Genomic DNA, 26,981 nt, shown 5'->3' with positions numbered 1-26,981 from the left:
TTTACGTGTTTAAATGTTGAATTCTACTTAAGCCGGTACTAGGGGGCGTGGACGGTAAATTGCATTTTCCAGTACCGTCCATGAACAGGCTCAATCAAACCGAGCCTGCAACATTTTCAGTTTTGCCATGTTGGGCTTTCTTTAGGGATTCTGTTTTTCGCTATTAGATTGTATTGTTATCCAGATGTACGCATGCTTTCATCAATGGGTAACAGAAGTTGGATTGATGCCGCTGGATGATGGAATCAAAATTCAATATCAGTGTTTTCACTAGGAGAAAAACGGGAATCCCCATAGGTGCTTTATGCTGATAGTAATTAGTGGTATTTATCATACCAAAGTTAAAGGAGTTGTGATTTTTAAGAAGTAGTGATTTTCAAGTGTGTATCTTTATTACAGTTCATGTACTGATTTCCGTGTTTGTAAAATATTTATCACGTGGCAATATAGTGATTTTCCAGTGTGTAATCCAAGCAGTAGTGATTTTTAAGTGTGTATCTTTATTAAAGTCCATGTAGTGATTTTCGGGTGTGTAAAATATTCACCACGTGACCATGTAGTGACATTCGTGTGAAAATCAAAATTTTTCTATAGATCATTTTCTAAGACGAATCACCCACAATGGTTATTATTTATGCCTGTTGAATGTATTGCCGAATTTATACACGTCCGCGTTGAGCGGAAGGTACTTTAGTCATATTCCGGGTAGAAGTTGGTGTGTAGTGACTTTTACCCATGAACACGTATGCGTGTGGTGTGTGTGTGTGTGTGTGGTGTGTGAGTGTGTAAATCATGGAGACCCAATTCCGGTCGTACGTAACACACCAATTAACTCACTACATTTGGGAAACCCAGTTCAAAAACAATTGTAGTGACTTTGACAAAATATTTTTTTCCGCTAAATTGAACCTATTTATGTCGGAAAAAAATGTTTTTTAGCATGGTATTGCCTTGCCGGTTTAACACTTGCAAAAATTTGTCAACAACGTACACAGATTCTGAGTGGTGGATTTTATTCGTTCACACAGTTTGATGTGCTATTTACGCGCATGCGCATTGATTCCAAATTCAACCTTGACAAAATGGATGACATGGAAGCACGTTTCCCTGAAGGAATAAATAAGGTTTTGGTTATTTTTTCGATTTTAATTTCTTAGAAAGATAATGTGTTATTATTTTTTTATTTCAATTACGTATTGGCTGTTACAAAACTTCCTGTCCGGTAAGCGAACGTGTCAGATGCGAATGGTTTTTTAGTTTGTACGAAGCCGAACCGTAAATTATTTGTTTTTCTTATAACTTAGTTGGAGATAAATGGACAGGACAGTCAGAAAACAACATTCGTAAGTAATTTTTTGATAGTAATATAACCTTTTGATATGGATGGTACCGAAAACAATACTGCCCAAGACTACTGTCATGTATTTTCGCGAAGGGTGAGAGTGGTTTCGTCGAACCAGGTACGTTAGTAGGGACCCCGTTAATATACGTACCTGTCGAACTACCGATTCGATAATAACACATTGTCTTTCTAAGTTAAATAAGATAATTACATTTCACACATTAAGTTCGGTCTGTGAAATAAGGAAACATTATTTTTTATTATCTTTGTCAAACTAGATCTACATGTATATACACAAGTCACAAATATTTAAAGCTGAAAAAAAGAAGAAACAAATGTTAAATCGGAATAAAATCGCTATAGATCTATATAAAAAAAACCTTTTAGAGAAAGAATTAACAATGTATTTTATATATAATTTATACACAAGAAAAAACTTTAAAAAAAATCCACGTAGAGATCTACGTTATAAAATATTATAAACAAACAAACGGTACAAATACTTTATCAGTTTTTTATTCTCAATATAAACAATTGACACATGCATATTATTAAAGAGAATGCATCATGATTTCTATGTTATAAACAACAACAATCTGTTTTTAGTCTTTATAATATTCACCACTCTACAGATATAAAACTTTGATTTAAACAAAATATTGATGATAAAAACTAGAGGTGCAACGATACCTTTCGATGCATCGAAAACCGGTTTTATGAGCGCCGATTCGATTTCCGATACCAACTGTAACATTTTTGATTCGATTCCCCACCCAAAAATAAACATAAAAAAAGTGAAAGTTTTAGTCTTTCCCTTCACACTTTATCATGTTACATACGATTGGCCAGTTAAAACTCGGTTGTCCAATCAGTGGGCGTGTAATGTTTTATTTTCAGCAAACAAGTCAAAATGGCTACCAACATCAATGTTGATAAAATAAAATTAAAAAATCCACCTAAAAAATTAAAATCAACTGTTTGGGAACACTTTAAGTTTTGGGAAGGCCAGGACACGGATAAAGCTACTTGCAAAATATGCTTTACGGAAGTCCGGCAGTACGTTTAATTTAATGCAACATATGAAACGAAAACACGATGTGGACTTGTTTGGTAAGCTTTTTAATCCTTGTCCTGGCCTTCCCGAAAAAAGTTTGATTAGTACTACAGTAAGTAGGTATATTTGACATTGGAATTGATTATTATTTCTTTAGTAAAGTGTGAAAAAAGTGATAATTTCACGAATTTCAATTTTTCTGTATTATTAACTAAGAAGTATTGTGTGCAACACTGACATTAGGATTGATTATTCATTTTACATATTATGGGAATTATAAACAGAATATCTGAATATCAGTTCTGACAACCTTGTGTAACTTTGTTTATTATTATTTACTTAACAATTTACATACTTTGTTAAATTCCTAGTCAGCAGAGGGTATCTGTGATAGTCATGTTACTGAGATTAATGATTATTTGCCTGATTAATATTATTTTCCAAATAGACAAGAGCTTTTTATTCTCATTAACACAATTATTAAGGCAAATAAGTTTATATAACAGTTATATTACAACAGAAAAGCAAAGCACCACTAGGTTGAAGGCCACTCACTTTTAGAGCAGACAAAAAGAATTATATACCAAAGATAAATTAGTAATCAGAAATGTATTGAACATCTGGTGTATCGCTGCAGCCCTAATAAAAACACATAATACAGAGCAACAGATAAGGTGCGTATTTACGCAATTAATTTTATAAATTATGCAATTGATATTTTAAGAATGCGTATCAAAACGCATTAAAAAAAATAAAATACGCAATTGTCTTAAAAATTTGTGCGTATTGTTATTTTCATCCAGGGATCACGCTAGACCTAAAATTTAGGGAGAAGTGACTTCTCCCTCCAGTGAAAATAGGGAGAAGTTTTTAGGGACAAGGAGAAGTGCATACGAACTAGGGGTGTAACAATACAGCAAAAACCGTATTGCAATATATTGCCATTTTGCTGAAGCGTATTGCGATGTATTGCAATACGTATTGTCGTGTATATGTTTTGATGTAAAGATGGATGATTTTTATAAAATACCGGTTTTCCAAAAATCGTACCGCGGTTCGAAATTTATTTTTTCATATTGCAATATATCGGTATACCGGTAAACCGTTACACCCTTAATACGAACTGCATTTTTTTGAAGTGTTGATGTTCCATTTCATACTAATTTTTAAGATTGATTAACATTATGTGGAGTACATAACAGTTTATTAAGTAACTCATGACAATAAACAGCAATATTACAAATGTGGCAGTTTTTTTTTCTTCTATATCATCATTATCATAGTTTTTTTGTAGCTTGTTTTGATTTTAATGCTGCAGCCATGAGATGTTGTGCTGAAATAAAAAAAAAATTATTTTAGTAAATCACTAGTAGGCCCCCAGGCTCTATACATCATGTATTTCATCATTTTCCCCAGAAATATTCATAGGGAGTGCGGAGTCAAAGTTCATATAAACTTAGTTTATGTGGATGTTTGTTTTTTTTGTTTGTTTTTTTTAAAGAAAACGTAACGTGTGTAGATCTACAGTTGATATTTTTTTTCTTCGACAGACTTTTTCTGCATAATGCATTAGATCTATCGGTGATACTATTTGCACCGGTCTTTTCCCCATTAACCAGCAAATGACATCAGTGTTTTATAATATATGTATGTTTACTTATAAACGTTCAAAAAAAGTTTCCAACTTTCCAAATTGCTGAGACAATTGTAAACATCGAAACATGTACATGTGACAAACACTTTTGGCGACACGCTTTTGTAGATAATGTGTGAATAAGATCACTAAACTTACCGACTAATTAATGCAATAAGTATGCCCCCAATTTATCCTAATTGACATGAATCGCCGCTAATCTGTTTATTTGTTGTTTATTGATAATCAGCCGGCATTTGACAATACCCGAAGATGTCAACCATTCAATTCCAACACTCGCTAAATTGTCTCGCTGCGTTTCCAATTTTACCGACCAATGAAAATGCGTTTAACAAATCGCTTTGAAATAGGAGGAGCGTAAATAATTACCGAGCTGCTTGACACTTCAAAATTTATTGCAAGCGTTTATTGAATATTAGGGCGACTTTGTTTTCACTTTTCTGGGCGATCCGGGCGAAATGGAGAGAGACAAGGCGACTTTGTCGCCCAAGTCGCCTAGAAACGTGATCCCTGTCATCACTGCAAAATTAATCTGTCGTACGCTCGTAGTTTTGGACAAATTATATCGATATGCATGCTATCCGAATATTCCCGAATCAATGCCAGCTAATCAACGGTCTCCGGTCTTCGACGGTCCCCGGTCTCCAAAGACCAACTAAGTCATATCAATAAAGCGTGACACCTTCGTGTCTACTCAGGTCGACAGTCTTTCCAGACCAGCAGAGACCGTTGATTTTGCGGAGACCGTCAATGAGTAGGTCCCACCTGTATTAATAGACGCTTTGAAAGAAATATGGCGTCGTACAAAAGGGAAAATGATTTGAAACAAAACATTCGTAAATAATCAAAAATCAGTCAGAAAACGAACTTGTTACAAATATTATGAAATATAACATGAGCATTTTATATAAGAAATAAAACAATTGTGAAAAGTTCTAGAAAATAGTTAATCCTATTTTCTTTTTAAAACAGTTCAAATTTTATTGATATTGAAACCATAAAATTAATATTTTCATAATTGAATACCCAATTAATCTTGAAATCATAGGGTATCGAGTTTTGGAATACCCAATTAAATGGAGCCAATATTTACCCAATTCTAAAGGAAATGATGGAGTAATACCCAATTCACTTTTAAAGCTTATCTGTTGCTCTGATTATATATATAAACCATGTCTAAATTGTCTTTAATTACTTTATAACCTAAGGTCAACGAAACCACTTTCGCACCTTTTCATAAATATATTTCGCCGAACAGGTAGTTTTAGGAAACTACCATAATTCTTCGCGACACATCTTTACAGTGGGGATATAAATTTTCTACCCAGAAATTCTCAAGGTAGTCATATTGCAGCCATTCCAATACAGTAAAGTATTGTTAAACATTCCAGTTACAGCAATCAGAAGAAGATAGAACAAACATTTAACCTTTTCCCATATATAAGCGTGTTTCGACGGCTTTCCCCCCCCCCCCCCTTTTGAGGCCTCAAACAGTGAAAAAATGCCCTATTTAGGCCCCAAACACTGTTTTTAGCTCGACTATTCGATAAGAATAAGTAGAGCTATTGTAGTCACCCTAGCGTCTGCGTCGGCGTAACCACTTACGTTAAAGTTTTTGTAATAGTTCAAATATTTTCAAAGTCCATTGACATATGGCTTTAAAACTTTGCACACTTGTTCACCATCATTACCCCAACCTGTAGACAGGAGGAGGTAACTGTATCAAGCATTTTGACAGAATTATGCCCCTTTTTCGACTTAGAATTTACGTTAAAGTTTTTGTAATAGTTCAAATATTTTCAAAGTCCATTGACATATGGCTTTGAAACTTTGCACACTTGTTCACCATCATTACCCCAACCTGTACACAGGAGGAGATAATTGTATCAAGCATTTTTTTTTACTATCAAGCACATGGTTCGCACTGGCCTTGAAAAGTCCTTGAATTTGGTTTCAACCTTGAAAAGTCCTTGAATTCAGGGTTGCCTTGAAAAAACACTAAAATTGTCCTTGAATTTCAGTAAACCCCCTTGAATTTCGGTAAAATGCCTTGAAAAATCCAAAAGGGTATAAAACCTGTCGCTGTAAAAGGTCAGGCAAATTTTTCCGCTACAAATCGGACATGTGAACGAAGGCAGCCCGATCGAGTGCGCCCATTGGAATCTGTTTTAGTAGTGTTTAGCCAGCGTTACGGTTTTGGCACGGATTTTAACAAGCACTTGTGTATGACGTCATCGCAAATTGTGTACAAAATGCCAGCTTCCATTGCGAAGTAAAAAATTGGAAAATACACTAAGAAATGTACGTTTCAGCTCAAATGGCTTCAACAATACAGTTGGGTAAAACAAGTTATACAAGAACCACGAAAAGCACAATGTACCATGTGTATGAAAACCATCGATTTGTCGCAAATGGGAGAGAGTGCATTAAATTCGCATGCGAGGGGTGCAAAGCACCTAAAAAAATCTAGACATCAAGTCGTCATTGACGAAGTGTGGCCTTGCATTTGTCAGACAGGAAGGAACTATAAATGTCAAAACTGAAAATTGCAGTAGATCTGATTCAAATAATAACATAGTGCCATCCCAATCCACAACGGAAACTGTGCATGACATGACAATACCACCCACACCAACTTCTAGTAATCATTGATTTGTGACTGAATCAAACATTCTAAGAAAGGGCTTCAAAGAAAAGAAACTGGAAGTTGAGGAAATTGGAAGAGAAATCCAAAAAAGAAAGGAAAAACTAGATAGAGTTGTGTGAATTTACTCAATCACCTATATGTTACAGTTTTGGTGTTCATATATTCTACTGACTGTGCTGATTTTCTAAATATAGTCACTGTTTTGCAATTCTAGTCATTTGAACCTTAAATTGAAATACACATGTTTTATTTACATGTTTTATATCACAGATGGTTGTAAAAGTATAATTTTAAATAAGATCAATTGCAATAAAAATGTATATCACAAATATGGTTGTAAAAGTATAATTTTAAATAAGATCAATCGGGAAAAAAAATGCCTTGAAAATGACAATTTTACCTTGAAAAGTCCTTGAAAAGTCCTTGAATTTTGATTTGAGAATTTGGTATGAACCATGAAGCACTAAGAATAGTCGAGCGTTGCTGTCCTACCGACAGCTCTTGTTCGTTTGAGAAATGTTGTTAAAAAAGTGACCACTTTTTCAGCGCCTTCCATCATCCAAATATTACATTCGCAAAGAAAATTGTGGACATGTGACAATCTAATAATGGCCTCAGGTCGATCTTTAGGGTAACTAGTTACCGACGCTGAAAAGCCTTTTACTCTATCTCAATTCATTGAGAAGTTGCAGCACTTTGAAATTAGTTTTGATGAAAAAAAAACAATGAGAAATAGTGATTTTTGGCAATTTTGAGACGTCTCCCCCGTTGCCATGGTAACAGGAAATTTACCATTGAGCATGCTGTTACAGAGGCTATGGTGTAGTCAACATTTGTGCCAGGTTTCATTAGTATTGAAGCATTTTTCATAGTTTCATAGCAGTTTGAACTTGTTACAGGAGGCTTTTTAATGGAAACGGCCATTTTTAGCAATATAACGGCCATTTTTAGCTCGACTACACGAAGTATATGGAAAGCTGTCCTACTTGCCCCGGCGTCGGCGTCCGCGTCCAGATTTCAGATTTAAGTTTTGGTGCATTAAAATATTTTTCACTATTACTTTGTCATTTCTTAAGGTATCAACTTCAAACTTCAAATATATGTTCCTTATCATCAACCACATTTTATGTGTCAAGGTTCATAACTCTAGCACCAATATTTTAGATTTATCTCCCCTTGAACTTAGAATTTTCCTTAAAAAATACTATTTTTTACTGTTACTTCTTTATTTCTTAAGGGATCAACCTCATACTTCAAATATATGTACCTCATCATCATCCCCTTCTTATGTGACAAGGTTCATAACTTTAGCACCAATATTTTCAGATTTATCTACCCTTGAACTTAGAATTTTCTTTAAAAAAATATTATTTTTTACTGTAACTTATTTATTTCTAAAGGGATCAACTTCATACTTCAAATAAATGTACTTTATCATCATCCACATCTTATGTGACAAGGTTCATAACTCTAGCACCAATATTGCAAGAATTATCTCCTCATCAACTTAGATTTTTTTACTAGAAAAATGTTATTTTTTACTATAACTTTTTTAGTTTTACAGGTATCTACCTCAACATTCAAATACTTATTCCTTATAATCAATTATATTTTATGTGAGAATGTTCATAACTCTTGAAGTAATTTTTACAGATTATTTCTCTTTGAACTTAGGATTTTCTTTAAGAAATATTATAACTTTGTTACTTTTTAAGGTATCTACTTCAAACTTCAAATATATACTTCTTATCATTACATACATGTTGTGTGACAAGGTTCATAACTCTAGCGTGACTATTTCTAGAATTATTTCCCTTGATCTTGGAATTTATTTTAACAAATGTTATTTTTTTACTATAACTTAATACATAATTAAACATAATTGATTTCTCTTTCATAGTTTTGTCCTCCTTACTGCGTCCAGTATTTTATTAGTCGAGCTTGGCTGTCTCCTGTGACAGCTCTTGTTCGCAATATGCTTACAAATAGGGTAAAAGGTTAATTACCTTTATGTAAAAACTCGTACTCGAGACCACTTTAGGCGTTTGGCAAATTTGCAATGCCAATATTGGTCAATTTATCAAAAAATAATCACCCTTTGATCAACAAGAACAAAATAACTTTCCAGCACCCGTTTACTGTATAACAAATACCAGGGCCGGCAAAATCTGATTTTGAATTACTTCCCTGTTTTTATGTGGAGCATTTTTAACTTGTCTGTATGATATTTACATCTATATAGTTAATGCTTGTCCAGGCTGAGGGACAACCTTGACAATACGGACAATTGATTTTGCAGGCCCTGAAACACTAATTTGATTTATTTTCAATTTTGATAATTTGACCATTATTGGCATAGCAAATGTGCCGACCATCTGTTAAAAAGTGTTATATCAACAAGTAGTTGAACTTATCCAACAATAAGTTTGTGCTATTTTTTGACTTGTCAAAATAAATTTGGACGCCTATATGTTGTAAAACGTAAGACATAAGTATTATTTTTGCATAACAGTTAGTTTTTTTTTTTTCCTGCTTTGAGAATTGTGTTGGCACCGGACATATTGGGAAAAAAATGCTTCGGTTTTACTGGGAATTTTACATAAGATGCAAAATATTCATTGGGCATTTCTTTTATCCAGAGAGACATGAAAAATATGCATAAATAGATCTTTACACTTTAAAGCCATGTATTATAATTTATATGTACTTTAATGATTTTTTTTTGCTACTTGAAGTCAAGAAAAAAATGATAACAGTTGTACATTTATAAATAATGTTTAGGTGTGAAACACTAAAATTACAACATGCTGACATGGGCAATTATTCCATTAGAATCTTCTGTCTCAGTTTAATGCTTGCATTTGAATTCTGTTGGTATTTGAAAATTGATGCTGATCATGCTGATAGATGGAAGAGGTACATGTATATCTAGTTAATCAAGTTTAGGATATTCTTTTTGAAGTATTTTAATTTTTTTCTGGGCGGGTCATTGAGGGAAACCAATTTTTGTTTTGGATAATTGAGAACAGAAAATCGGGGATTTTTATATATCCATTTAAACAGTAGATACAATGAAAAACTTTTAATTGTGTTTTTTAAAATTTGGGGTCATGGTTTTATCCCACGCTTGTATTAGACTACAAATACTACAAACTAACAGATAGTGTTTTTTTCCTGTTATTTTTGTCATTGACATTTGAAAACAGAGTTTTAAGTTCAAGTTAGCCTAGAAAACTGGAAAAAAGTGGCTTCTTATATTTGGCAAAATTGAGAGATATATACATTGTACGCTATAGGTTAATAGTATCAAGGTAGGCTGGTATAGAATTTCAAATATTAAATTGAAGCAGATCTATAAAATACAGATTAATCAAAGCATCATTTAACTTTTTTCAATCAGGTACTTTCGCATGTTGACAATCATAAATTAATTGGGTCATGGATCAGTTCTTGTTGTTTTTTGTGCCCCCAGGTTAGTGGCGGGCATTTAGATTTACCCTTGTCCGTCCGTCCTTCCTTCTGTCCGTCCTTCCGTCCGTCGGTTCACTTTTGTGTTGCATGTAACTCAAAAAGTATTTGACCTAGAGTCATGAAACTTTACAGGAATGTTGATCAGCATGTGTAGTTGTGCACCTGGTTATTTTGGTCTGGATATTTTTAGTATTTTCAGAGTTATTGCCCTTGACTTAGTAAAATTTTGCAATTTTCAACTTGTGTCGCAGGTAACTCAAAAAGTATTTGACCTAGAGTCATGAAACTTTACAGGAATGTTGATCAGCATGTGTAGTTGTGCACCTGGGTATTTTCGTCTGGATATTTTTAGTATTTTCAGAGTTATTGCCCTTGACTTAGTAAAATTTGGCAATTTTCAACATGTGTCGCATGTAACTCAAAAAGTATTTGACCTAGAGTCATGTTACTTTACAGGAATATTGATCTGCATGTGCAGTTGTGCACCAGGTATTTTCGTCTGGATTTATTTAGTATTTTAAGAGTTATTGCCCTTCACTTAGAAATTTTTTGCAATTTTCAACTTGTGTCGCAAGTTTCTCAAAAAGTATTTGACATAGTCATTAAACTATATGGGCAGGTTGCTCAGCATATTTTAGATTTGCACCTGGGGTTTCGCTTGTGGATTTATCCAGTATTTGTAGAGTTATTTTCCTTGACTTAGTAAAAAGATTGACAGAACTGTGGCGCGGTGGGGGCACCCGTGTCTTATGGACACATTTCTAGTTTATTATTACATATTGGTCTCTTTCAACATTTAACAACTGTTATATAAATTGCATAGTTAAAATGGAAAAATAAAAATTAATGTTTTTGTTGCTTATTGATTTATAAAATAATAGGTCAAATGCACGTTAGCCGATGACATCAAACAAATATTTATTTGTCGGTTAATTTTATAACAGAGTCCCAGCTGCTATTGTAAATTTTTTATTGCAAGGGCTATTTTTAGTATTTAATTAAACTGTGTCAGAAACCAAAACAAACATGTACCCCAAAAGCAAATTAAAATTTTCACATAGAAAACAGCTGACCATGTTACTGCTTAATTGATATTCATTAGTTGAACGAACATTACTTTTAATCCAGTTTCTACGCAGTTCTATAATTAGTTAATTGCCATGCGCATGCAGTAAGTGCGTGACGTAAGTAAGACCCTAGCCTGTTTGGTCACTATTTATAAAAGTACTTAAATAGTAACACCCTAATGTTATGCAAGGAATGCCCTCATGAATTATCTATCTTTACGATAAGTTTTCGACAAGTAAATGTAAGTTGACAATTCTTGCTTCTTCAACTGAGATCATGCAAGTCGACAATTCTGGCTTACATGCGGTAATCGATAAAGCATTCAATTTTCGCTAAGAACTATCCAAGAATGATAACAGTTAGCGAAAGTTGTTTGCAAAAAGGTTAACTCAAAGAAACATTGACATATACAACAAAAAAAGTTTTTTTAATTTAGTACATTTTACGGATCTGTAATTGCTTTAAATCTGAGCTAAAAGTACTGGTTTTCCAAGTCTGTAACGCGGTACGTACCCAGTGATTTTTTTTCCTGCATTTTACAGCCGAATAAAGGCTGTTTCCCCTAGCCCTAAATAGGTATATTTCCCCTAAAAATGCTATTATTTTTCCCCTAAAATGCCCTTTGCACATTTTTCACTAGAGCCATGACTTAACAGCAGCTGACTTATATCAGCTTAAGACAGAACTAGTGAACTACAGATAGCCCCTGCATGTATCATGGATGTTAAATTGAATTGAAATTGAATATTTTTAAACATGTGTGGCTAAACCATTCTCAGTGGTTAGAATTTGATTTTCCCCTTTTCTGATTTATCGCGCTATATTTTCCCCTTCAGAAAGCCACAGGTTGTTTTGAAAATTGAAAAAAAAATCACTGGTACCACAGATGTCTGAGACCATTGTCTACCAGAATACCGGTCAAACCGCGCACCTCTATTACATATACCTCAAACTAAAGTTTGTTTTTTCTGTTCTTTTTGTCACTGACATTTGAAAACAGATTTGAAGTTCAAGTGAGACAAGAAAAATGGAAAAAAGCGACTTCTCTTATTAGGGACAAGAGCGATCAGTAATCACATGTGTCGCCTCATGATGGCCAATTTCATGTTGGGACAAATTTTGTGACAGACGGACAGACAGACAGACAGTGCACAACTAGACTTGGTACTGATCATTCCTGTAGTTTGGATAGAATTGCACCAGTAGTTTATAAGGAGTAGTCCGGACAAGCTTTTGCATATCTGGCAACACACAGAAAAAAAACACCTTTTTATCAAAGGGCCATAACTCGGCCAAAAATCATTCAACCGGAAAACCCGTGCAATATGCGCAAGGACTTGAGCTACAGATCAATATTGTAAAGTTTCATTGAAATTGCATGAGTGGTATAAGAGAAGTAGGCCGGACAAACTTTAAAATTAAAAATTATTAAAGGGCCATAACTCTGACAAAAATCATTGAACTGGAAAATGCTGACAATATGCACAACTAGGCTTGGTACTGATCATTCCTGTAAAGTTTGGATGAAATTGCACCAGTAGTTTATGAGGAGTAGTCCGGACAACTTTTGTGACGGACGGACAGACAGACAGACGGTATACATTTATGGAAAGTAGATTTAAAGTAGAATTATCTTATTTAAAAGGTGTTTCTTATTGTTTTTTTTTTTTTGGGGGGGGAGGCATTTAGATTTACCCATGTCCATCCTTCTGTCTGTCCGTTTGTGTCGCATGTAACTCAAAAAGTATTTGACCTAGAATCATGAAACTTGTGCACCTGGGTATTTTCGTATGGATTTATTCGGTATTTTAGGGTTATTGCCCTTGACTTAGTAAAATTTTTGTAATTTTCAACTTGTGTCACACGTAACTCAAAAAGTATTTGATATAGAGTCATGAAACTTTACAGGAAATGTTGATCAGCATGTGTAGTTGTGCACCAGGTATTTTTGTGTGGATATATTTAGTATTTTTAGAGTTATTGCCCTTGAAGTCTCCTCACTTCTCCCTAAGTCACCTAGAGGGAGAAGTCACTTCTCCCTAAAATTTTGACCTAGCTCAAGCCCTGCAATACACACTATGCAAGTCACTACACAGTACATACTATGCAAGTCATTATGCAGTACACACTTTGCAAGTCACTACACAGTACACACTATGCAAGTCACTACATTGTATATATATTATAGTTAAAGGGAAAAACAAGGTTAGAATAAAAACTCGATTTCAGAAAACGAATACTAAAAATAATAAATCTGCAAATTTTTTGCCGCCAAATAATAATATTAAACGAATGATAACGAAATTTAAATTGCTTAATCGCCGATTTCTACAAATCAGTAGGCGCGGCCATGTTTGTGTATTGGCCGTATAAAAACAGGTGCGCGTGATGTCATTTCCCCACATCTTTAGATTTATGATAAATCTAGTTGAATCTTAGCGAAATATTTACATAATAAAGTATTGACCAGACAATCTAATTTTCACAGGAGGTGTAGAGGCGATTTTTTATTGTTCAAAATTCAAAATATCAAAAATAAAAATAAAATAAAAAAAATAAAGAAACAAATAAAAAATCAACGTCTACCGGTCGCACCACTTCAGGCCAGTGATGCCCGTTACTCCAAACAATGCTATGTTCATAAAAGTCTCATCTTAATGTAATTAAACAATATTTCACAGAGTTAATAAATACACATGTTATTATTTAACAAAATTTCACAATCAAATAATGCAATTAAATAAACAAACGCACCAACGAATAATTGGCTGTTAATTATTGAACGGCGATAATTATCATTATTATTAAAATCCTACTAAAACGTGTTCTTAATAGTACATGTAATTAATTTTTTGCAGTTTGATTCTGACTTTCAAATTAAAAGGTGTGAACATATGTTAGTAGTGATGTACACATTTCAAAAATATAAGCAACTCTTTTGAAAAGTAAATTGTTTACATGTCTGTCAACGTATGATGCTTCGTGGTATTTATTTACATCGTAATCGTAGCCTAATAATAACTGCATGCAAAACATTTTTATTGGCTGCTCAAAAATCTCATTTGCATAATTTATTCACACAATTGCTGGTTCTTACTACTTATGACTAATACTGTGCATTATCCATTTTAATTGTTCCTAATTTGCACCAAATGTTCCTGTCACACTGTGTACTAACGGTTTTTATTGCTCCTTGTATGCCTCTGTGCCAACAGACCTTTTGATCATGCACAATGTTGCCCTGATTGGTTAATCACCCTTGCCAAATATTCTAATGACGAAATAGACATTTTTTTTTACGCTTCATCAGTGAACTGAATGACCTTAAATTTAAAGGAGTCAAGTTATACTGTAAATTACAGCATTTCATACAATAGCAACACATTTTTTCAGTTACCAATAATCATTTTGAATATTAAATAGATTTATGTTTTTTGTTTTATTGGATTAAATTTACGGTAGTAGAAATGTGTATCTGTGTGGTAAGTAGATAACGTGGAAAAAAGCTATAGGGAACTGGATAAACCCGAGAATATGCGTAATAATAGGGGAATTATGCCCAATGGGCAAGGATTGGGCAACCTGTTGCTGTTGGTACCAGTTTTGCCTGGGTGCCTAATTAACCGAACGGACATTTTTGTTTTCATACGATATTAGTCTAGCTGCCGATTTTCCTGCGCCATTTTATTTTTAGCATCAATGTCGGAAAATCGCGTCCTTAGGAAATATCTGCATATTGGATTTAGTTGATATTTACCGCTGAGAAAAAGATACATGACCCGCGATGTACCCTATTCAGACAGCTTGTCTAGCGAAAATTAAGTACCAAATAAAAGGATATATCGTCAATTTGAAGAAGTTTCTCAAAGTACCCAAATTAAATTGATGGTTTATCTTTGAAAACTAAGCAGTCATTGCTTAAATTCATGTGGTGGGATCATCAGCAAGCTTGAAAATCGGACAAAAGTTAATGCCGCGGCGTCTTCAATTAATTAATTAAAGCAAGTCAGTTCCATATGATGTTTTCATAAATAATAAATAATGTACGCAATAAGAAAAAATTAAGTTCTTCGTCAAGATATATTTCAGTTGTACCAGCGTGTACACCTTTACCGGAAGTGGTATAACACGTCACAAAATCTCGGTCTCGTCTGTGTCTCGCGAGAATGACAGAACGCCAAAATGGCGGCGACCATGAACTTATTTCTCAAGAAAAAAATAGTGTCTTAAAACACGAATTTCTCACTTAAATGGTTGATGTCAACAAAAAAACTGTCATGGTACCTCTTTTTTAATGATGAATATTTATATTAGACAGACATCAATCCATCCATTCCTATTCCTTTAACACAGACTACATCATACATGTATCAATTGACCATGTACCTCCATGGCATATTTTAGTACATGTCTCCCCCATCTATTTGTCCTCATTTGGCTTGTAGCTGGCATGTTTTTGCACCGTTGCACAAAATGGCAGCAAGAGCAAAAAATACAAATATCTTGTCTAGCTTTCACAGCCCAAACAGCCAGGTGAACTTCTGTCTGTCTATCCATACGAACCCTATAAATTTTGGGGTCACAAGGTCAAAAATCAAGGTCACTATTACCTTAAAACTGTAAACAGTTTCCAGAATATAACTTAAGTTCCATTTGGCCCACAGTGTTCAAACTTCATAGGATGATTGTCCATATTGGATAGTACTCCCCTATTGATTTTGGGGTCACAACGTCAAAAGTCAAGGTCACTATTACTTTAAAACTGAAAACAATTTCCGGAGTATGACATAAGGTCTATTTGGTCCATAATATTCAAACTTCATAGGATGATTGCCCATATTAGGCAGAACACCCCTCTTGATTTTAGAGTCACAAGGACAAACTTTAAAGGAGGATTGCTTTTTGAAAAGAAGGTTAAACTTTATTTATGTAATGTCTTACACAAATGCTTCATTCTTCCTAAAAAAGAAAAAAAAAGGAAAGATTTTGGGCATATAATGCTCCGCCTAGTGGTGCTCTTGTTATTTTAAGGCAGTTATGGAACTTAATCAGATATAAACAAAAGTTTCAAAAACAGTTGTACATTCCTTGCTGTGTTTCGGGGTATTTATCACATTCAGTGATAGCTCACTTATTGCCAATTTTACTTTCAGGCATCAGAGATAGATGAGAGAGGCATGGCAGCTGGTAATGAGAGAGGCATGGCCACTGGTGATGAGGAAGGCATGGCAGCTGGCGATGAGGGAGGTCTGGCAACAAACAATGAGCATAACCTCAAGCTCATTAACAGACAGGAGGTATACATAGATGCACTGGAAATAGAAGGCAAAGAGAAGGTGTGTACATTTTTATGATATCGAAATTATGGAACTTTGAATTTAAGATATAAGCAAAAGTTTTAAGAACAGTTGTACATTCCTTGACAGGGTGAGCTTTTGTGATCGCTTTTCGTCCGGCGTCCAGCCGTCGTCCGTAAGCTTTTACTTTAAATGACATCTCCTCATAAACCACTAAGCCAATTTCATCCAAACTTCACAGGAATGTTCCTTTGGTGGTCACCTTTGAAAATTTTTCAAAGAATTTAATTCCATGCAGAACTGTGGTTGCCATGGCAACTAAAAGAAAAAAACTTAAAATATCTTCTTCTAAAAAACCCAAAGAGCTAGAGCTTAGATTTTTGGCATGAAACATCTTCTGGTGAGTGTCTACCAAGTTTGTTCAAATTAAAGCCATTGGTCAAAATTGGCCCCGCCGCAGGGGGTCATTGATTTTCCCTATATGCATATAGTAAAAACTTAAAAAATCTTCTTTTAAAGAACCAAAAGAGAGCAATAGAGCTAAGATATTTAGCATGAAACATCTTCTAATGGATGTCTACCAAGTTTGTTCAAATAAAAGCCCTGGGGTCAAAATTGGCCCCGCCCCAGGGGGTCATTGATTTTCCATATATACATAGAATAAAAACTTAAAAAATCTTCTTTTAAAGAACCAAAAGAGCTAGAGCTAAGATATTTAGCATGAAACATCTTCTAATGGGTGTCTACCAAGTTTGTTCAAATAAAAGCCCTGGGATCAAAATTGGCCCCGCCCCAGGGGGTCATTGATTTTCTCTATATGCATATAGTACAAACTTAAAAAATTGTAGTGTCAATAAAGAAAAATGCATATAATAAACAGAAAATAAACAAACAAAAAATTTCTATAAATATAAGATATATTTTCATCTTGTGGTCTGAAAATTATCTTATTTCACTTGGCATTGATTTTCCTTATACGAGTATAGCAAAAACTTACAAATCTTCTTTTAGACTGGTTTGATTTTGGGAAAATGTTCATCCTAACGGCATTTTTTAGTACAAGCAGGTTTTTGCTCTACCACGGCTGTGTTTTTAGTCCTTGACCTTTAAAAATCAATTTCAAAATGGCTGCCATTGACTTTTTAATTTTACTTTAATTCTCTCGTGGGCGAGATATATACTTTTTTTTTGGCATTTTAATTTCAGGCTTTGTTAATTTTAGTCTGCTAAAGTGTTGATGAGAAGAATAAATGCAAAAACAAAAAAACAAAATATTGCGACAGCCATCTTGGATTTCAAAATGGCTGACAATTTCCTAAGTTTTATACATTGTATTATTATTAAAGTAAAGAAGCACAAGAAGGCATATTACAAGGCATGTTTTCTTTTATTAGAAGTGCAGTGATACTAAGTAAGACTTCCAAGCGCAGACTTTGAAAAACATCCATTAAAATTACAAACTTTATGGTGCAAAAAGGTCACAATTTATACCCTAATACAACGTAAATGAGAGTCATAATTGCGTTCACCTTGTCATTTAGATGTAATTTATATGCTTCTAAGAATACAATGCATGTTATTTAAAAATAATTGCAATGTTTTTTAAATTCGATTTGTATCGCCCTGAGGGGGGGGACCTGCTCAAATTTCTGTCCGTCTGTCATGATAGTCAAGCAAAAATAACTGACTACTCTTGTGTGGTAGATGATTGTTAAACGAGGGCAAAGAAATTTTGAAACATTTTATAAAAAATTTTTTTGTCTTTTAGAATGTAAATGGTTTGAAAATGCAAATTATTTTTAAAAGTGTTTCAAAATACATTTTAATTACACACCAAGAATCATTTAAGGTAATAAAATATAAAGTTAAGATTATCAAAATTATGTATAACTAACTGATCTTAGGGTCTCTGCATTTTCCCTACATTAAATTATCATTTTGAAGTGAATAATGTAGACCACATGTTTGTATAATAAATGGAGTTGGCACTGGCAAAACTGAAATTCAGCTTTGTTTCTGACTTAAAGGGACTCCACTGAAGTTTAAAAGCCTAAAAACATAACATTTGAATTTCTTACTTAAATGAGCTGGGGCACTTTAAAGAGAAATATATACAAAGATAGTTAAGAAATATACTTTGAAATAAATTGAAAATCGTATTTTTATGCTTTCCTTAGTCCGATTTGAGTGAAAAGAGTTTTAACGCTTTTCATTTTGGGTCATTTTTTACAATTTGAATAAGTATTCTGGAAAAACTAAGTGCGCCAATGACCTGAAATTTTGCACAAAGATTAGTGGTCTAAACCTACATCAAATGGTACATTTATGGGGAAAAACTATTTTCAGTCCCATCATGTCAAAAAACCTCAGTGGAGTCCCTTTAAGTGGTGGAGTTAGAGGGCAGCTAGAGATAAAATAGTGGTACTATTAAAAAAAAACAACAATTTTTGAGTCTGACTGACAGGTGGCAAAATAAAATTTTGAGTTTCTTGTAGCAAAGAGTTTTTGCACTTGTCCATATGATAATTATATAGTAAATTCTGATCAAATTTCACTTGTTTGTAATAGCTTAGGGACAACCTGGGCAAAATTGCCACCCACGCGGTCACATGTTACAGCAAGTTATATTATTTTCATGGTGCAGTGCCTTGTGATACCAGCTATTTGCATACATCTTCTTGATATTGTTGTAGAGGCTGTGGAGTCTGACTCAAGTAACAGTGAAGATGACAATGATTCTTGTGAAGATTATTCAGGTAATTATTTTAAATCTGCTAGATGGCTGAAGTAAGCTCAATAGCAAAAACAGAATAGTTGCTCAGTACTGAGCTTTCCAGGAATAAGTTGATTAATGCCTTCATGATGCTACTAAGACAATGAAATAATAAAACAAACAAAACACTATGCCTCTTATAATATTCACTCATGTAGGGTAAAAACTATACCCTCAAGACCAGTTTTGTTTTTGGTAATACCCAAATGCCTTGAAGGACTTTTAATTGAAATTTGGGTTCAGTTATAAGCACATTAAGACAGTGTACAGAAACCAACATTTTGGCATGCAGGCCCAAGGCCTAAGTTAAAAGTCAAAGGTTTGAACCTAGTATTTTGTGATTGCTTTGTAACTCCCACCAGCCTTGAAAATTTATTGAAATATGGTTGAAATGATCACCTCATTAAGGCAATGTGCAGAACTTACCTTGCAAGCACGCTGGCCAAAGGTCACAGTTGAAGGTCAAAGGTTTGAGCCTTAAATATCACATCCACTCCAAATTACCTTGAGTATTCTATTAATAAAATTTTAGGTGATTGTTCACCTCAATGCACAACATGCAGAACCAACTGTTCAGACATGCCAGCCCAAGGTCAAGGCCATAGTTCCGAGGTCAAAGGTTTGAGACTGTTGTGTAATTCCTTGATGATGTAAATTGGGTCTAATGTTAACATAATCCTGACAATTTGTGAAACCTATGATCTATTGTAGTTACTTACATAGTGTGTGTGTGTGTGTGTGTGTGCATATGTATTGACTTGCTAGTGTGTATGCCAAGGTAGCAAGCTTTGTTTCCTACATGGAAGTGAAGTGACTTGCATAGCGTGTATGCATGTGTACCAAACTTTATTGTTTTTAACCAGGTTTTCCATGGGAGAAACTTGTGTTATTAGATAGGGAACCTCATTGGGCATGTGGCTTTCACAATTCCTGTCCTTGCCATAACTTTTCCATCCTTGGAACAATTTCAATATTATTTGGCATGTGCTTTCACAATGACAAAATGTGTTGAATACAAAAATCAGATCTGTAGCTCAAATGTATAGGTCTTTTAGACAGGTTAAAGGTCACAATGTCCACAATGTTGTCCTTGCCATAACTTTGCCATCTTTAATGAGATTGTCCCTGTTGAAAACCTTGTTTCATTGCATTGCATAGCAATTTAGTGATTTGCATAGTGTGTATGCTAGTGAAGCAAAAATCATAGGCTTTTGTCAAAAAGCTTGTTTCTATGTGATCTCAAACAGTGTTAATCTGGATTAGGTGGTAAGAAGAATGAGGAAAATCTTTGATTGCTGTTGAAGTTAAATTTTTAATCGTTTCTTCATGAAACCTTGTCAGAATATTTCTTGCTTTTTTTGGGGGGGGGGGGGGGGTCTCAGAAGAGTGATACAGAAACCTCATAGTAGTCTTCTTTTACAGATATCAAAGAAGGCAAAAAGGAAAACAAGGATACTGGAAATGTTGCAAGGACACAGAAGAGACACAGGCAAGATGGTATGGTTAATATTTTCATTCATTGCACCATGGTTTAGTTATCTAAATAGTTAAAATTATTATGTTTGATTCCGGCAAAATTATGACCTGGCATTTGGCTGTCCACCAAAATAATCAAGGTCAGTGTTAGCTATTGACCCCAGAGTTGCAGAATTTTATTGAATGGTAAACGAAATTATGTATCTGTGTATCAGACTTATATAGGCAGAGTTATGGCCCTTGACTTGACACTTTAATTTGTGGTTTGCATTTCTCCTTAACTACTTGGGCTTAGGTCAGAAAACTTTCGGAAAATGGTTATTGGTTAGTCAAGTTGAGCCCCTTAGTTTAATTTCAACATCTATTTTGTATATTTAGAGTAACATGTATTTAGTATGTTACTTAGCAAAAATAGAGATATTCTATACAGTAATATTGTTTCTCTAAAACTTATAATTTAGGCTAGAATCACCAAACTTGAATTTTATTATCAGAACTGTAAAGCCTGAGTTATGAGGATTGACTTTGGTAAAAATGCATGGAAAATAAATGTTCGATTTATAATTCTTGTAGTATTTGTTGCTCCTTAACTATGTGACTTGACTAAATTTGAAGGAAAAATTCATTGGTAAGTGAAGTTAACCACTTTGGTTTTAATATCAGAACTGTGATGCCAAAGTTATGGTCCTTGACTGAACAAAAATAGATGTAAGGGCTCTTGTTTTCTGACAGAGTTGTTGGTAGGGACATCTGTGTCCCTAGGCTCATCAAATTTGCATGCATCAAATCATGGCTCGTTTGTTTAAAATGTTCATGACACATAGTTCTTGGAAGTGAAAAATATGTTAAAATGTATCTTAACATTGATTGTATTACTCAAGGAAGAAAAAAAAAGATTGAATCCTGTATTAACTATGTCAGGTTTTTGGGCCTTTAGTAGCAGCCATTTAGATTTAACCCTTGTCCGTCCTTCTGTCAGTCCATTCACTTTTGTGTCGCACATAACTCAAAAAGTATTTGGCCTAGAGTCATGAAACTTTACAGAACTGTTGATCAGCATGTGTAGTTGTGCACCTGGGTATTTTCGTCTGGATATTTTTAGTATTTTCAGAGTTATTGCCCTTGACTTAGTTAAATTTTGCAATTTTCAACTTGTGTCGCATGTAACTCAAAAAGTATTTGACCTAGAGTCATGAAACTTTACAGGAATGTTGATCAGCATGTGTTGTTGTGCACCAGGTATTTTCGTCTGGATTTGTTTTGTATTTTTGAGTAATTGCCCTTGACTTAGAAATTTTTTTCAATTTTCAACTTTTGTGGCAAGTTACTCACAAAGGATCATAGAGTCATTAAACCTTATGGGCAGGTTGCTCAACATATTTAGATTTGCACCTGGGGTTTCGCTTTTGGATTTATCCAATATTCCCTTGACTTAGTAAAAAGATTGACAGAACAGTGGCGTGGTGGGGGCGCCCGTGTCCTATGGACACATTTCTAGTTCTTCTTCAAATTACTGTGAAGATTTGTAGAGGTACATGTATAATGTGTAAATTGGCATCATTTTAAATGTGGAAGGTCTTTATAAAATTGAATTCTTTTCAACTACCCTGAGAAAATATCTCAACATTAATATTGCTCAATTATATACCAAACTTTATGCATTTCAGATTCTACTGAGAATGCACAGTCAAAAATCAGGATGGAGGAACCATGGGATTCGATTTCAGGTCTGTTGCTCATCCACTTCATGTTTACTGACTTGGTTAAATTCATAATAATGGTCAATGGTAGGAATTTTTCGTAACAATTTTCTCAGCAAAAATGATCACAGCCTCTTGATATTTGGTATACAGCATAAACATGTAGTCACATACCATGGGATACCATGGGATATGATTTAAGGTATGTGTAAGGTGAGCGAAATAGGGCCATCATGGCCCTCTTGTTTAATTTTTACATGTAGTATGTGATGGAAACAGTGTGTGTCAAACTCCACCATTGGTTTATGCAATTACTTAAAACATAAGATAACAAATTATACTTTCAATGGTACTAAACATATTTATAGAGCATGATTATTAATGTTTCTGATATTGCGTATTTCGTCTTGCAAAGATATGCCAGTAGCATCTCCACTTTTTTTTAAAGAATTAAATTCCTTGTTGTTTGTTTATTAAATCAAATAAAAAATTGTTAGTTTTAATGTTCGAATTTTTGTGAGAAAGTATATTAAGTTTCATTTTGTGCCAGACACTTCATCAAGTTTTTTTAACACTTTGTAGTCAAACAAGTACATCACTAATTCATAAAGGTTATCAAATGTACCAGAGGTTTGTTTTTATATAATTTCAGATAAACACACTTGGAGCAATGAAGAGAAAGAAGCATTGAAGTCTTTCTTTGAAAAACATTTAAGAATATCAAAAGTACCAGGAAAGCTTGACTGCATTAACGCACAGAGAAAGCATAGATGCCTTTTAAACATAAGCTGGAAAAAAATAAAATTTGCCGTTTATAATATGTTAAAAGCAAGGAAAAATTTGTTACAGTAATTGGGATGAAACATGCTTTTTTTTATATACCCAAACAAAGTTTAGGGGTGGTATATAGGAGTCAACTTGTCGGTCAATCCATTTCATGGTTTCCGAAAGATAACTAAAGTTTGGAATGAGTTATTGTAATCAAACTTATATATTGGCTACCTTATGTAGAAACCCCGGTTGGCATTTGGACCCCCTCGGGTCAAGGTCATTGTTACAAAAAAAGAAAAATGGTTCCCAGAGAAAAATTGGAGTTAGGAATGAGAAATTGTTATGAAACTTGGTGTATAGCAAGATTATGTGAAGACCCTGGTTAGTATTGCATTTGGACCCCCTGGGGTAAAAGTCATGGTCACTGTTACTTAAAATAGAAAAATGTTTTTTTTTTGACAATAACTTAGATAAAGGAGTAAGATATTGTAATCAAACTTGATGTATAGAAAGTTTATATGAAGATCCTGGCTGGGATTACAATTAATTAGATACTTCTTTGTATACAGTTGATAATTCATTAACTATAGGTTGAGTTCAAGTTTTTCTTCAGACTAATTTTTCAAAAAGTCAAAGTTGCTGGTGGGTGTATCAATTGAGTAGCATGATTTTCATACTGATTGACATTAGGCCTCGACATAATGTTTCTCTTAAATGCTTTATGGAAAGAAAAAGTGTTTGATTTTAATTGTGAAATTACTTCTTAATAGTGTAGCTAAATAATGCCCAATTTAACACCAAATATGATACTAGATATTTTCAAAGTTAAATAAAATAAAAACTTCTTGGTAAAAGTTCTACTTGGGGCCCTGTTCGTAACTGAAGTAATGCACGAAAGGGCACCTGAGGTCTTCCTTCACCAATAATGCTGGAGAGTCTCCAAATGACCTTTACCATAAAACCCTAAACAAACAAAACAGCTCCTCAATGTGGTAAATGTTAGGGATATTTTGAATAAGGTTTTTACATAGCGAAATAATAAAATTAGTGTTTAAAGTGAGTGGTGTAGGGTACTACTTTTTTACATAAAAACATTTTGATTAGAAACAATCATTTTGCTCATTTAATTTGTTACCTGAATGTTATTATTTGTTTCTTAAGAATGATCACTAGACAAACACTTTTCATATTGATGATATTATAGATTATTTAGAGTTTCCTCATTTCTGAAAGAGCTCTTTCAATAGCAAAGTTTAAGTTTAGCTTGTCCAATTTGCATATCAACATCGAAAAAGTATGTGCTCATGACCAAGTTAATTCTATCTTAAGCTTGAAACAGCGTATACCAAGATGCTATTAACTTCCATTATCCATGTATTATGCAATGTATGATTTCTTTGTTACTTATTAAACTTAGACTGTAATGGTAAATGATTATATTTTATCGATTAATATCCTTTGTAATTTACTGAGTTGTTGTTGTAAAATATGTTTTTCAATGTTAGCTGATCCATTTTTTAATGAAATTCATTTTATTGATTAAATTTGTTATTTGATCTAAATATAGCTGCAATCTCATTGGTCCAAACAGTAGTCAACAGAACTTTTTATAGAATCATATTCACTGGGTGTAGGATGAATTGGATTTTTCCAGTCTAAAAATAGATTGAGACTCAATGAACTTATATCGTAGACTATTATGCATGCTTATGAAAAAAATGATTGTTGCATTTTGTTCTTAATGGGTTATTTCTTGAATTAAAGGCCTGGGAACAAGTATAAAAGGCAGACAAGCAGAAAAATGGCCACTGTTTAAATCTGTATGCTGTCTGCTAGCATAATGAGAGAGATAGAAAAATGAAATTTCACAATTTAGAGAGAATTACCTCATATTATTTGCTATAAATTGGCACATCACTTCTTTATCATGTAAGCAACATTCCTTTAAAGTTACAGATCTCTGTGATACTTAGAAGTACTACTTTAAAAAAAATCTTTTTTTGAAAACAGTTAAAAATTCAAATTTCCCTGTGCATTTGATTGACAGTTGTACAGAGGTTATGACCTTTCTCTCAGCCAACTACATCTCTCTAGGTATAAACGTTCTCACAGTAGAGTTTGACAGATGGCGGGGAAATAAATACTAGGGCAATAAATACTACCAGAGAAATACTAACTTGAATTTTTATTTATTGATTGTGTTTTATTCCATCCCTACAATCATGAATTTATTAACTTGAAATTACATTGGTATTGGTCAGTTCTAACACAAAATTGAAATAGTCTATCTAGTGTAATAGGTAAAGTATGTAATCTAAAGAAAAAGTGAAATAAATGCATTATTATTTAATATATAATTCGACTCTGTTCATGTACACAGTCTAAATTACAATTGAAACACATCTAAGGTATAATACCTTGAATTTTGACAATGCCATAATTTGATTAAAATTAATATATTGCCATCTTCCTCACCCTAGATACAGAAGGACTCTCCCAACTAATTAATTACCTAAGATATATACCAAACATTTTTTCTATATACAAGGCATTTCTAAACAATTAGTATTTACTGTTTGTATATACTGACTATCACCGATTTCATAAATTATACTCTTCATTGTAAAAATATGTATTTGCAATATACATCCTGACAGCACTGCTATTACCTTTTCATCAAATTGCAAAATCATTACCCCCCAATAAATAAAAAACCTCTTTATCTCTCCTGAATGCTGAACTCTCCTATACTATTGCAGACCACATGTTTATATTTACAAGCATGCTGACCTCAGGTCATGATAATAAAACCCCGCCTCTTGTACCTAATATGCTTAATGGCCATCCGTACGGATATCAGAGTTCACATTCCCCGGCCTTTAAATATCATTACTGTACTATTATACTTCAAAGTTGCACTGCAATGATAAGTATAAACTTGAATTACTTTTGTCTAGTTGTTGCACACTTTACTCCAGTGCTTCGACGAAACGGGCAAAAGTTGTACATGTATAAGGTTGTATTTTTTGTGATTTGTTTTAATTTTTGTAACCTATTCATATAATAAAACAATTTTTGACTAGTGTGCTATGAATATGATGTAATATTCACCGGCAGAAAGTCATATTGACCTCGGCTGATATGTCATATGCCGGTGAACAACACGTCATATACAATGACACACTAATTAATAATTTTATAATAGCTCCTTACATAGTTTTAAACGCATTTAAACGCATCTAGGGGTTGTCTACCAAGTTTGTTCAACTAAAAGCCCTGGTGTCAAAATTGGCCCCTCCCAGGGGATGTCATTGTTTTTCCCTATATGTATATAGTAAAAACTTAAAAAATCTTCTTGAAAAAAACCCTTAAGAGCTAGAGCTTAGATATTTATCATGAACATCTTCTAATGAATGTTTACCAAGTTTGTTCAAATAAAAGCACCTGGTTTCAAATTGGCCTTGGCCCAGGGGCCTATATACAGGTTAGCGATTTCAGGGCCATCATAGCCCTCTTGTCTTTGATTTATGTCCATATTCCTTCGTGATCTATATACATATATTTTCAATGTGGGAAATTTAATGATGTTAGTGTGACTGTTGGTTATGTGTGCCCCTAAAGGCTGTTGAATTTTTAGTGTATCAGTGAAATGAAAATATTAAAAGTGCAGGTGTGAATTGTTTAAAATCTTACTTGCATATATCTAGACAATAAAGGTTCTGATTCTA

The 26,981-nt window shown here is 33.7% G+C and overlaps 1 protein-coding gene across 4 annotated transcripts; it reads left to right on the top strand.

Moving 5' to 3' along the window:
- The first annotated feature begins 1,016 nt into the window (after positions 1–1,016).
- On the top strand, positions 1,017–26,981 carry LOC132730750 (uncharacterized). 4 transcript variants are annotated; one of them, XM_060716736.1, is made up of 6 exons: positions 1,017–1,124; positions 16,390–16,572; positions 19,178–19,289; positions 20,729–20,803; positions 22,450–22,509; positions 23,135–26,981. In XM_060716736.1, the coding sequence occupies exons 1-6, from the start codon at positions 1,050–1,052 to the stop codon at positions 23,332–23,334; spliced, it is 705 nt and encodes a 234-aa protein (XP_060572719.1). In that variant the 5' UTR covers positions 1,017–1,049; the 3' UTR covers positions 23,335–26,981. The 4 variants fall into 4 exon arrangements, with proteins under 4 accessions (XP_060572719.1, XP_060572720.1, XP_060572718.1 ...); XM_060716737.1 differs by lacking the exon at positions 1,017–1,124 and adding an exon at positions 1,260–1,343; XM_060716735.1 differs by lacking the exon at positions 1,017–1,124 and adding an exon at positions 1,854–2,508.

This window comes from Ruditapes philippinarum, unplaced genomic scaffold (assembly GCF_026571515.1).
Source record: "Ruditapes philippinarum isolate M1 unplaced genomic scaffold, ASM2657151v2 ctg4131_1_1_1_1, whole genome shotgun sequence".
Lineage (NCBI taxonomy): Eukaryota > Metazoa > Mollusca > Bivalvia > Venerida > Veneridae > Ruditapes > Ruditapes philippinarum.
The sequence above is the reverse complement of the archived record's forward strand: the minus strand, read 5'-3'. Positions and strand labels throughout refer to the sequence as shown.